This window comes from Ascaphus truei, chromosome 2 (genome assembly GCF_040206685.1).
Source record: "Ascaphus truei isolate aAscTru1 chromosome 2, aAscTru1.hap1, whole genome shotgun sequence".
Classification (NCBI taxonomy): domain Eukaryota; kingdom Metazoa; phylum Chordata; class Amphibia; order Anura; family Ascaphidae; genus Ascaphus; species Ascaphus truei.
Window position 1 is genome coordinate 236,594,406 of NC_134484.1, and position 14,306 is coordinate 236,608,711.

The window sequence follows — 14,306 nt, forward strand, 5'->3', positions numbered from 1 at the left end:
TAGTGCCCGCGACGCCGTCCAAAAACAAATACATTGCCGCCGCCGCGAGCGCTTACAGTAAGCGCGACGGCGGCAATGCGACGGAGCGACGTCGCGGACTTTGGAATCCGGGAATATTTGATTTTTCAAGGGCTGTCGCCTCATGTGACAGCGCCTGAACCAATCAAATGCCCGGAAGCCCGCGCCGCAAAGCGAAATAACTTTTGCTAGCGGCGACGTCAGGGGGGCACTATACGCACCGCCTTAGGCACACAATTAGGAATTTGATAGATTTACAACAGGGGCACCGAACGATTACCAGTTTTGGTGCGAATGTTGAAAATAAGGGGGGGGGGAGGAAGAGGGGGGCGAATGCTGCTTTAAAGTAGTTGTCTTTGTATAAATATTTGAATACAGTTAGGTCCTGCAAAATATACATGTATTTATTTATCCAGCACCAACAAGTTATGCTGCACTTCAACAAAATGAATGCTTTTTTATTTTCACCAGGTCCTGCAAGAAAAGCCGTTTGGCTAAAAATGACATAATTACTTACAGCATGGAAAGAGGACCATTGACAAGTTACCCCAAGATAGAAGCCCCCACACTCGTGACAAAGAGATTTGTATTTGGTTACCATGGAAACATTAAATTTAAATTGGATTTTTAAACACTGTTTCTTTTTTTCTTTTTTTACAAAGGACCCAATACTTAAATGTGACCTAATTAGATCGATCTATCCAGTTATTTCACTTTGCTCCAAGGTGGTACTGATGTTATGCAAACAAATTGTGCCTTTAGCATTAACTTTTAATGTGCACCAAGCCTTTGTCTTTGATAGATATTACAGAGTTTTTTCTGGCTGCACACAATGTTTTACAAAATGAGACAAACTGGTAACATCAAGCTTTGCAACTTTTTACTCAGCAATACATTTAAAAAAATGTCTTAGCAGAATAAAGACATGCAAAACCTTCACTTAAAGAGGCAATCCTAGCAGGGAATTTTTGGTTGCGATTTTTAACGTAGGATTGAAGCAGGGGGTCTCAGGAGCTGAACTCCATTCATTTCAGCTCCAGGGACACCCTGCTTCTGGAGATACTTTCCTACATACGGGGTGCCGGTAGCCGCTCTTTTCGGGTAGCAGGGATCACGTACTGGTGGAGTTTCAAAGCTCTTTGGGCCAATAGGAAGCTGTGACATCAGGTTCGGTTCCTATTGGCCCTCGTGACGCGGGAGCTTCAAAAACGTTGCTGAGATACTTGCCTGCGAAGGGGGTGCTGGTATCTTGGAAGCAGGTGATGCCCGGAGCTGAAATTAAAGGGGATCCCCTGCTTAAAACCATCTTAAAAAAAATAATAACTAAAAAAAAGCTCATTAATTGCTCCTTCAAAAGCAGCAATCCCCCAAACTCGTTGTTTTTCCTGGCTATTTAAATCTCATTTAAAAAACAATAAGTAATTCTGGTAACTTCACAGGTACAGATTTAGCCAAACTTGCTCTCCTCCGAACTGCAGCAAACAACAAAAAAACCTGCGGAAACATTATGTTTAACTACATCTGTACGTATCTTGGGTCCGCAGAACTGAAAATAGAATGGGTGGGGTGGGAGGTGGGTTAGTGAGAGGGGATTGCTGCTTTAAGAATCTCTGGAATCTAACTAGGACTGCCTTTGAACATACAACATTAAACAAAACAAACATACTCTGTCACTCTGATGCTCTACATCAGGGGAGCGCAAACTGGGGGGCCGCGGCAGTTACAGAGGCCCCGCGCCCTTCCCAAAGGCATTTAAATTCAATGCTGGGGGAGGCGTGAGGCCTCTGTAACATCACTTACATGCTGCCAGCCGGGTCTTCGGCGACGCGGCGCCATGTGTCAACTGACGCTGCGGGAGCACGTGACGTGATGTCACATGAACCACGGCGTCAATTGACACCGGGTCATAGGAGAGGGGGGGTACGAATGCTGGGCTGCGAGGCAGGGTGAGACGTAGGTCAAAAACTTTGCGCACCCCTGCTCTACATCATTACACAAGCATGTCATTTAAGGCTTCTGTGTGGCTATTGGTCTCTCAGCTGGCCAAGCAACTAGTATAAAATAGGGAGAAGGTGGAGTAAGTAAATACGCAGACTCTGCATACAATGACACCAAGTTTGAACCAAGGGAACTCTGTTCAATTCCTGGTGTCAGCTCCTTGTGATCATGGGCAAGTCACTATCTCCCTGTGCCTCAGGCAGGGAGTGTGTCTGTGAAATTCCTATGTGCTGCATACCTAATAATAGATAGAAGATAACCTGCTCAAACAAATAACACAAAAACCATGATCCTTTTTCAACATTTATCCACAAATGATTAAACATTCATAATCCATGTGTGAAAAGGTATGTGAACCTTTAGATTCAGTACCTGGTAGCGCCCTCTTGAGCAGCAATGACTTCAACTAAGCATTTCCTGTAACTGCTGGTAAGTCTCTCACATCGGTCTTGAGGAATTTTGACCCATTCTTGCTTCAACGCAGTGACATTTGGGGGCTTCTTTGCATGGACTGCTTGCTTCAGGTCCTGCCACAACATTTTGATGGAGTTAAGGTCCGGACTTTGACAAGGCCATTCTAAAATTCAGAATTTCTTCTGCAGCCATTCGTTTGTAGATTTGCTTTTATGTCTTGCTGCATGACCCACTTTTGCTTCAGCTTACAGGCAGAAGGCCTGACATTCTTCTCTAGAACCTTCTGATACAATGCAGAATTCATGGTTGTGTCAATGATGGCAAGCCATCCAGGTCTTGAAGCAGCCCCAACCCATCATGCTTGACGGTTAGGATGAGGTTCTCCTCCCCATGTGCACAGTGCTCACTTACTTACTCTGTCTAATTCATATATCATTTTGTTACAAAAGACATGTAATTGGTTAATATAAACCCTATTGGATATTTAAGAAAAGACTGGTTTTGATTCAAGATGGTTATCATGGAAAAACTATGTAATTATCATTCTGGATCACAAACATTTTCTCACGTGTGTGTGTGTGTATGTGTGTGTGTGTGTGTGTGTATATGTGTATATACAGTACATACACACATTGCAGCTATGTTTCCATACAAAAGGTTCAGCTGTTATAGGGTTGCCAAGCAACAACAGTAAGAAGGGGAGGAGAGACAGAGATAGCAATGAGAGGAGGAGACAGATGGATGATGATGAGGAGGGAAAGGAGAGCAGTGTGCACATGCGGCAGGAGGGAGTGCAAAGAGAGGGGCGGAGAGATGGCAAGATGAGTACAGTAGGAGGAGGAAACAGAGACAGCAAGGAGAGGAGGGCATGCAGAAGGTAGTGTCCATAGAGAGGAGCAGAGAGTAAGGCAGGGAATCCAAAAAGGGGTGGGGGAGAAATTGCAAAGAGAAAAGGACATGAAGGATGGGAGAGTAAGGCCCGTAATATAGTGAGCATGGCACTTTTAATTGGCTGTGGTTAGCCAGCCGTTCTATACTAGGGCCACGCGCACGGCAGTAAGTGTGGAGCCGGGCGATCGGGGGGAAGACTCAGAAAATAATCTTTTCGCGCCACTCAGAGTGAGGCTGCAATGTATGTATGTGTGTATGTGTGTATGTATATTTATCAAAGTTGCACATGTTAATAAATTATTTCTCACAACATGTCTGTTTTTTTAATTTTTAAAATATTATATAATAAATTACTAACTTTCAAACAATCTACACACACACACACACACACATATATATATACACACCTGTGTGCGTCATAGCCTGTCGCTCACAGCACGGACCTGTACACAAAACGTGCGTCACGTGCACGAGCGTTCGCATACGCGCCAACTATAAAACAAGCCTACGGTGGGGAAGAGGGGACAAGAGCAAGCAAGGCATTACAGGGAGGGGTGAAAAGAAGGTGTAAGGTTTAATTAATAACCTTTAAGATCTGCCAGATTGGTGTATATTATGCCAGAAACAGCTGTTACAAATGCCTGAAAAATTTTGAAATATTATGATAAGTTTTTTTAAATGCATGTAAAAATTACATTAGAATAGGCTTGTAGCCCCTCTGTTAAAAAGGGTATTTTTTTTTTTTTAATCTGGCCCCTTTGCATTTCTGGTTGAAGTAATGATGTAAATGATACAGCTGTCTTCAGAAAAATAGAACTTGTCGTCATCCCATCCGGAGCACTTATTTTTTGGGTACTTCTCATTCAATGATATCCAACACAACATTGAAACCTGCTATTGCACAGATAAAATGCTGTCTGATTACCGCATGTCTGTGAAGAATAACACAAATGAGCCATAACAAGAGTGGGTTCAGCTAAATACTCAGTGTATGACATTTATATACTTTCAACTAAACAAACAGGATGAATGACCTGTGTCTGACACGGGCCAAATTCATGTTCTACAGGAGAAAGTAAATAAATACTAATCTTCCAGCTTCACGGATGATTTCAATAATTCTACCAAGCGAATTTAATAAAATAGCCCTGCCAGGATTTTTTTTTTTTTTTTTTTGGTAAGTACGCTGGTTTGCAACTCAACCTCACGTTTAAGCATATGTGCCTTATGTTATTAGAAAAATTAAATAAATTACCCCAACTTTCTGGGGCGCGCAAAAAATTAAAAAATAAAGCGTTTATACTTAATAGTATATAAAATAAAAAAAAAACACATACAATAGGTTTTCAAATACGCGACTACAGTGTATTTGCTTTAGCTCACATTCTGTATATGTGGAAATATGCTGTATTTAAGCTTTTGGTCTGGTTAAATATATACATGGCTTCTCCAATCCCCCTAACCCCCCGCCCCCCCAACACCACCACCCCATTACCAGCTTATTGGAAAATGTTTTTTTTAATATCCAAGCCACTCCAGGAGTGTGGGAAAAATATCCAGTAGCCAAGGCATCTTATTCAGTGTAAAGCTCAATTTTTCCTTTATCCATTATGCACAGCGGTGGATTTACAAATCTGCCGCCCATAGGCACTTGTGTCTGCCGCCTGTGCCTGCCGCCCTGCTTCTCCTTCAGAGTCCAGCATCAAATGACGCCGCGGACGTGACGATGCTTTACAATGGTAACGCAACGTCATGACAACATTTGATGTCACGGTTGCCACGGTAACGAAACACCTCGTGACGTCGGTTGTGACTTTTGCACAGTTATTTGACTCGATTTTGAAGGAGAAGCAGGGTGGCAGAACGAAGCAGGCCGGCACAGGTAAATAAGTCCCTTTCCCATTAGGTCCGATAGGCCAGAGAGCGCGACAAATGCAAATTGGGGCGGACATTTTTGCCATCTTAGGCCCGAGCCTAATTGGCGTAATGGGAAATCTGAAACTGATTATACATCATTAAATGATTTGTCATAAATTGAAAACTACTATTGTATTGAGAAAAATGCAGTTCGATTGCTGCACTGGAAAATAATTAAAAAAAAAAAAACAACCTGCTTGGTTTGACCTGTCTATTTTTTTATTTCCACTTTGTCCTCACAGGAACTCTCCAGAGTTTAAGAATAACCAACGTAATGCAAAAAAAAAAAAAAATACATATTAAAACACTGAAATTACACATAGCTCTACACTCCGTTTGGACCACTATTCCTAAAAATATGACCTGGCGTTTGAGTTTCTATAGGTCTATATTTAAATCTCATGGTTTGGGATAAAATAATTTATACAAGAATAATTTGGATGGATATATTTCTTGTGTAATATGAACCCCTGTATTGCCAGAGACTGGAACATTGCCATAGAAACGCATGGCTGGCCCCTCTGGTGGTAAAATATGTAAACTAATAGCACCTTCTAGTCCGCATTATTTTAAAGTAGCAGAGTAAGTGCTGAATAGAACTACTTTTATCCTCATATAGTGCTTTTCTCCCAATGGGAGTCAAAGCGCTTTACAATTAGAATATAGTGTGTGGTAAGCAGCATTGTACGCAACATGTTTACATACAGTCCCTGCCCACATGAGCTTACAATCTATGCTTTTTGTGTCTGAGGCACAGGGAAATAAAGTGATAGGCAGCTGAACAGGCTCCCCTCCTTCAAACTCTGCCATTTTTATCAGTAACTACCTTTACTCGCGGAGCTGCCCATAAGAAGGCACCCTATCCAAGTAAGTCTGATCCATATTAACAGAGGTGGGAGAGACTGGACAAGTGTCATCCTGTGGTACGGACAAAGGGAAGCGTTCAGACCAGGTCAAAAAGGAATTCTCCTACTGGCAGCCAGCCTAATGGGATACAGTAGGTAGGACAGCAGCCGCCTAAAGTGAATACATGGCGGGCACCCATCACAGGACTAGAAAACTTTTCTGGACACGACATTACTAGAACCTTACCTGCGCTCCGGCGTCATGACGTCACGTTGCCATAGCAACGTGACGTCACATGACCTCGCGGCGTCATTTTGATGCAGGAAAGAAGCCGCCGGAGCCACGGTAAGTAAAGGTTTACAGAGGCCCTGCAGCTCCCTCGGCACTTAGTTTAAGTGCTTTCGGGAAGTGCGCGGGGCCTCTGTAAACCCCGCGCCCCCCCATCCTGTCGGCAGTCTTGCACCCCCCCGTAGGAGAATTCCTTTTTGACCAGTCTTGCACCCCCCCGTTTACGCACCGTTGATCTACAGCAGTGTTTCTAAACCATCTCACAGTGGAAACTTTGGTTTGGGATAATTAACCAATCACACATTCACAAAATGAGCTACTGTAGATGTGTCCATGTACATTTTACTGGCTATTCCCAGAACGTGGTCTTGGTGTTTCTGAGTATTTGGATGAGAAACACATCTATCGTGATTTTTAACTTTTCTGGGTTGTAGCACTCAATATACCTTCTTTTACACTCTATGAAGATGGAATAATACATTGGAAATAATTGGGTTAGTGACTTCTGATTAAAGCTCCAGACCAACCAATATCCTACATATGGGGGGGGGGGGAGGGGGGGTTGTACTGAGAAAATTCTTGTAGCATTTAAAAAAAAAAAAAATCTGAATGACATTTTCAATGCATTATAATGTAACAAGCATTTTTTATTTCTATAGCAACCATTTACAAATTCACATCCTCTTTATCTTCTGAAACAGGCTCTTGCACACCCCTTTTTGAGCCCTGCCCGCTCTCTAGCAGTGCACCAATTTTATCTAGTGACTGCCTGGTCACATGATCTTTCCCACAAAACTTTGCATCTTTGGTCCTCTTCTGACAGCCATTTAGTGAACCCCCGAACCGAATCTTTGCCGACCAGTCACAGGAAAACGGATCAATCAGCAAACTTAGCTAATTACTTATTGTGTGGATTGTATTGATGCACATATTGAAAGGGGGGGAAAAATTATATTTTTAAAAATAAATAAAAAATTAAATTAAAACGCAGCTTGGACTGCTGCTCTAAGGTCTAGTACTGGTTAAAGGGATCTCATAGTAACGGTTTCATTGGTTATATGTAGTTGAACGAAAAACGTTTCGGTCCAGGACAGCAGAGCTTTCTCAAGGTCCAAAATGTTGGATGCATAAATATTAACCACTTGACCGTTTTGGAATGCTACTCTTTTTGCTTAATTTTTTATGGAATTTCACTATTGCGTTTCAGCACCCACAAGTATCTTTCATTTTTGAGTGCACGTATACTTCTATATATTTTGGCCCTTTTATATGTAGTTTACGGATACATTTATTAGACAAGTATAAATAGTAAAACATCCCCCCCCCCCAAGTTTGAAACTTTTCCGTCGTCTTCAAAACCCAGGAACGAAGAAGCCGATACGGTTATCCAATGTTCTGACTCAAGCACACTGTGGCAAGTGCTAGAGGCAGGCAGTTAACTCACTCCCCATAGATGCATACAGAGTCCTTCTTTCTTTTGTGTTTTTATTGTAAAAAGGAACAATAACAAAAATGGTGAGGTAAGGGGGGGGGGTGAACTGGGCAGGTGGCAAAAGTGAGGGAGAGGTCAATTTTGATAGCTTTAGCAGGAGATGGGACAACTGACTGCTCCTGAATATATAGTAATACAGTATGCATGGTCCTCAGGGACGGGATACATTTAAAAAAAAAAAGAAGAAGAAGAGAGAGAAAACCAACCAGGAATTTAGCAGATTATATTCTAATATAATTTCAGGATAAACTTTTACAAATAATGTTAAAATATTGACCATGTTCTGTGTTTATTTCCAAAAAAGGTATCTATCACCTAGTTCTACTGCTCCATTTAAAAAAATTGTTCAACAATGTTAAAGGCTGCTTTCCCACATTTTTTTACTGTGATGGTTTTTAAAGGATTTAGTGTGGCCTGCACCTATAAACACATTTGGAGATGCGCACAATACTCTAGTGCAGTGTTTCCCAACTCCAGTCCTCAGGGAACCCCAACATGTCAGGTCTTATGGATATCCATGCTCCAGCACAGGTGGCTCAATCAGAACCAGGACTGGAGTTGGGAAACACTGCTCTAGTGTAATATATGCACCTTTAGCACCAATGTGGTAAAATATCCACAGCCTGTGCATAAAACTGCAGGATGCGTATTATTTACCAACTATGTACATGTCAGCAGCAACTCGGACTGCTACAGAAATACATCCTGATGTTTATTTATAAGCCCAATAACTCAAATGTGCACATATCACAGTTACTGCAGAAATTTCCTCGTCGAAAGCCTTCAGAAACAAGGTTCATAAAACATATTTACTATGGGATTTAGAGCGGTGGCGCTGGCTAAAATACCGTACCATGTTTAAAGCTGAAGATATACAGTAGTATTGTGTGTCAGCCATATTTTACTTCTGAATAACCCGACACCCTTCACCAATAATGCAATCTCCTTTTAAAGAGATACATCATGTTTGAAGGCAAGCATTTCCAAGTGAAGTCTGATGCAGTGGTTATTCTTAACATGTTTACAGTCAGAGGACCCTTCAAAGCAACGCGTTGCAAACAGTGTGGCAGCTAAGGAGTTAATGCACGAGGGCAAAAAATATAACCACTCTCCAATCACCCGACACATAGCAACATAATACAATCTTGACACAGAGCCAGATGTAAAGAGCATGCAACAAACTCCAGCCTGCCAACTTCCTCTGGTTGGGGCCGAAGTATAATTTGGTTACGTCTGAAACTCTATACTGCGCCTCAAAAAAGGAGGAAAAGATTGATTACGCAGAAGGATTTAACCCAGGATAAAACCTGTCTTGTCATCCGAAGTGTTTATAATTATTGATCAATACACCGTTTTGATAGTTTTAAAAGTCAATTCCGCTTTCAAATGATTTGGCACCAAAACATTTTTTTTTCAATCATAAACTAATCCAGCAGCAGGCAATGCCTCAGGGTAAACTTTTTCAGCTTCTTTGTACTGGTAGCTGTATTGGTCCTGGAGAATTGTAGATTTAGTGCATTGTGCAATACCTTTAATGGAACAACATGAGAGTTCTTCATGGATGTTAATAGAGTATACACAGCTTTCAAAACGTGTACAACTAATGTTTCTCTCACTGGCCACATCAGAGACATTGTAAACTGCAATCTCTTAAAAGTAATACGATCATTACCAATGCTAGAAGTACATGTTAACTTGCCAATACTGCACATTGGTCTGTTGTACCATATGTGGAATATGTTGTCATCATAGAAATAAATACAATCTAATGATAAATAATAATAATGCTGATAATTGTGTCTCAAAGTACAGACCTGTTGCAATGATATTTGTATTCTGCGTCCACTATTCTCAAACACTTGTTACAATACAATGTGAGAATGCCACAGACGGGTAGTAAAGTGATGTTTTAATGTAAAAGGAATTTTAAACTAAACCTTTTCTAGATTGATTATTAAGCACAGGACGAAAAAAAAAAAAGTTACAACAGATTGTTATTAAATTGTGTAAGTAGGTTTGACATTTTATTCAGGTGCATAGTAGAATCTCTGCTTAAAAGTCTTAAAAATGTACACAGTACACGGCTATATCAATGGTTTTCTTAAAGTAGATCTGTTATGGTGACACAGAAACAATATAATACCAACATACATGTGCTTAAATCTATTGCCAAAGGCATGCAGCTGAAGTGACGTTCTTTGGAGTATTAAAAAGGAGCAGTACATGCAATACCCTACATGTGTTTTTTTTTAATATAAATAAATTAGTTCTGAAGTATTAGAAAACATTTATATTTAAAAATAAATGCATTCAACTCCACGTCCTTTTTTTATGCATTTTAATATACTGAGCATCCTTGATTAGTATAGCAGGTTTAACACTTCCCCAGCAGTTTAAGATATTTGCAACAATTTCCTGTTTGTGATCATTTGTTGGCAATATTCCCTGCAGTTTGAGCTGCAAACTGTAACAATAGATAATGTTACCTTAGTAATTTAAGAATACATTGTAGCTGCTGAGTTTCACTGACTGAAGGATTGATTGAAACTGAAAGCCATTTCGTGAGCCCTGGGAAGCAGGATCTTTGCTGATCGATTATGGGAGAACTAAAATCGATCGGCAGCTTAGGTAATTACTTTTCAATAAAAGGTAATCAAAGGCTGCGCATATTAAAACAATAAAAAAAATATATATTTTTTTAAAGTGCCGCTTGGGTTGTCTCTTTAATGCGAAATTTGTGTGGACGCTCAGCATTTTTTTCCCTTTTAATTTTCTGTTTGCAGCTACATCAAAAAGTTAAGAAACGTGTTTATCACAGGTCATTAGCTAGGAAGGTATACGCCATCTCACTCCTGGTGGGGATGTATTTACACAGAAAATTGGGAAGGGATCAGAAACACAAATTGATACATTGCATATAACATGTCCATTTCACGACTCCTGTCTAACCACTTTTACTGACTGTCTCCATATCGCCAGCTGGTCCACACAGTGCATAACAGATGCATAGCATCCTGATACATTGATATTAAGCGATGCCGGGAAAGAATGCATCAACATCAAATTAATAACACAATTACGTTGATGCACAAGCCCTCTTGGCTGTACAAGTCGATACGTTTTAAAAGTATGCTTTTCCAGTGCACAATCATTTACTGAAGCCATTATTTTTTTTATCAACAAGTTTATGGTATACTTCAATGACTATGAAGAAGTAAAAATGACAAAGATGTACATTTTCGATCTTGTCGCTTTGCAACAGAAGTGTAAAAGTCTGTTTTGTTAGCAGGAAATGTAGTTAAATTCCAATGTGCTAAAACAGAGCAAAATTCTTGTACACAACCCAAGGTTTTATAGTGTGCTTTAGAGCTTTTCTGCAGACAACTCTATGCCCAAGACATAGGAGAGGTAACTCCCAATGTATTACTTCCTGGTAAAACATTTTTATAAATAAATCAATTATGTCATATGAATGTCATTTTTCAAAGGCCATTAAAACGTGTTTTAAAATGCCAACAAGTTCAGTAACAAAACATTTATTATAGATTTTGAATGAATGATACGTTATTTTACCATGAACTACAGTTACAAAGAAGACAGTATTTTTTCTTTATTCTACCCATTACCAGCTGGTCAAAGTTTGTTAAAAAGCCCCCACATATTTTTCCCTCTGCACACAAAATATAAAAAATAATCAAGCAGAAAATGCTTGGGGTTAACTTTGCACAGTATGCAACAAAAAATTAAATACAGGGTCAGATGTTTCTGAACCTTAGTAACAGGAAATATGTTAAAATTACAGAAACATCACACAGACACCTAGAAAATTGGAACAATTTCATGAAGCACAGACAGGAAACAATAGCTTGGGAGTCAGACACTTGCTTTACAAAGCTTCCAATGTGTTTTATTGCTTCCTAACCCTCTACTGCCACAGGGATGCACCGCATTGCATCCTTCAATAATGGTTTATATATACATTGCTCGTCAATGCCTTTCCAGTACAGAAAGGGTCCAGATGTAGAAATCTGTAAAGACTAGAGACAGGAAAAGTCTCCATAACACACTTAAAGTCAGAGTGTAAACATATTTTCTATTCACAGGTCCCCTCCCCTGGCCTCCAATAAAATCAGGAGTGTGGTCGTTGTTATGGAGTCAGACTTGTTTATCACAGGTCAGGATGGAACAGTGCAACGTTCAGTTGCTTATATAATATGTCCATTGATATCAGTGGCTTCATTGGTTTGGTCCTTAGTTGGTTGCTTTTGTAATGCTCCCTGTAAGCACAGGATGTTCAGAGCTGTGAGTTCTATACAATACGTCATAATGAATGAACGAATGTAGTAATTATTTTGTCATTCTTACCCTATGTATAAATTAAATGTACGCAAGAAGTACCTCAGATAAAGTGTTTTAACCACAATGATTGCATTACGATTTACATAAACACACAGGCTGCACCTACAATTTTCCATTTTAGACAATAATGTCCAATACACAAGACAGGCACAGAGATAAATGATACCTTTGTGGGTGGTTTTACATGTCTGTGGCATGCAGGGAAAATAAGGCAAGTGGAATGTGTGGTTTCTGAAAGCACAAGACATGCAACACCAGTCCCTTGAAACTCCATGAACATACTGTATCACTTTAAATTTACACATAAGGCATAACGTTTTGGGCCAATATCTATATGTTTGAAATGCAACCCCTTTATATCTGGAGGGGTCTACAATTATTATACTGCACTACAATACACAATGGGAAAAAGTGAAAGGCAGAAGCGTACACTAATGTGCCTGACGAATAAATACTGTATATAGAAAAGAAAATAATTTTTAACCAACACTGCCTGGATCTACTTGCTTGGAGAGGACATTAGATCAATCTAGATAGAAAAATCACTGAACCAGTACCAGAGTACTGCAATACCCATAGCATCATTGTGAAATCATTCCACTATACCCATGTTTCAAAACAAACTCAGCCACACTACAGGAGCTCAATACTCTTATTGTAATTTATATGTGATGCCAATGCTGCCTACCTTTGGCATCTCCCTTAACTGTACCCTCACTGTCATTCTACTCCAACACCATCGCAAAAACTGCAGAGACCCCCCACACAACTACATACAAAGAACAAAAGCTTCTAAGTGTTCCGTAGTCAATGAACTGACAGCAGCTAACAGGAGTAGTAACTCCAATGTAAGGGTAACTGCAGAAATGCTTCCAGCTATATAGATTACTACATTAATGTGGATTTTTATGAAGATATGTTGATACCTCGCCATGCAAAGTTATCTAACCAATGTGATTAATATACAGTACTGCTGCTATTCACTTGTCAGCGTACACAGAGTGTGAGCTGCTAGTGCAGGAGTTAGCAGATCAAGTCACTGCACTGGAAAGGAGGATCTGCCTAGATCTCGGAGTCTTCCATACATTGGGTTTCAGCGCTTTACCTGAGACACCAGAGGGACGAGGGTCTGCTCCACGGATCTAGTTTTGATTTCCAGCCCGGTATCCATGCTGAAGCCAGAGGAGGATGAAGAAGAGACCCCGCTGCTGCTGCATGGAGAGGTGGCCATGGCTTGATATGGCTTGTAGATCAGTCCCAGGCTCTGAACGACAGCCAGTGCCTGCAGCTCCACTTCGATTAGCAGATCTGCTGCTGGCTGATCACACTCAAAGTGTGAGGCTCTCTCTTCTGCAGATCAACCTCTTGTGTTTCTGTCCAGCTCTTACTGGTCCTCAAAACACGAAAGCACACCTCCAAACAACAGACACCAAACTACACAAGAAGAGACATCACAATCGCAGACCCACGCTGCAGAGAAGCACCACTCCAGTGTTCAGTTCCAGCCCAGGACACCTCCTTTCCCTCATCTAACTCCTCCTGTTTCACCTCCCACTTCCCTCCCACCCCGCAAGTGCAAAGCATCAGACACATTCCTCCTTCCCTGCAACTTTCCCATTCTTCTCAAATTCCTCACTGCTGCTTGTGCTAGGTGAGCAAACACAGGGCTAGGTTTCTTCATGCAATCAAGCCATGGGGCTCCTCCAGGTCATCAGTTATCAATCATGTTGGGGTTAAACGGTTTTGCCTTTCAAGTGACTGCATCCTGGGAAATAGAGAACTGGGATGTCTGAATTAAAGGTATTCATTAAGGGTGCACCAATTTCTTCATCAAAACACTTATTGTTTTACAAATGTGCTGTATTTTTTATTTTTCAACCAACTTCTGTAGTTGTTTATCATAGAGAAAATTGAACTTCAATTAAATGGTAAAAATGCATTCTTAGCAGTGCCTTTTGTTGTATGAGCGTAATATTCATAGAAATATTTGCAATTAAAAAAATCCAATGCGATATGCAGTATATTTTTCTGATCATTTTGTATTATTTTATTATAACTGTAAAGTGAATTTGTTTGGTATTTT

The 14,306-nt window shown here is 40.4% G+C and overlaps 1 protein-coding gene across 1 annotated transcript in view; it reads right to left on the bottom strand.

Moving 5' to 3' along the window:
- Positions 1-13,729, bottom strand: part of CTNNAL1 (catenin alpha like 1) — a 337,662-nt gene extending 323,933 nt beyond the window's left edge. The window contains exon 1 of the mRNA XM_075585981.1: positions 13,329-13,729. Within this exon, the coding sequence (XP_075442096.1) occupies positions 13,329-13,454 (126 nt within the window). The 5' untranslated portion in view covers positions 13,455-13,729. The remainder of the gene's footprint in view (positions 1-13,328) is intronic.
- Between the last annotated feature and the right edge of the window lie 577 nt (positions 13,730-14,306).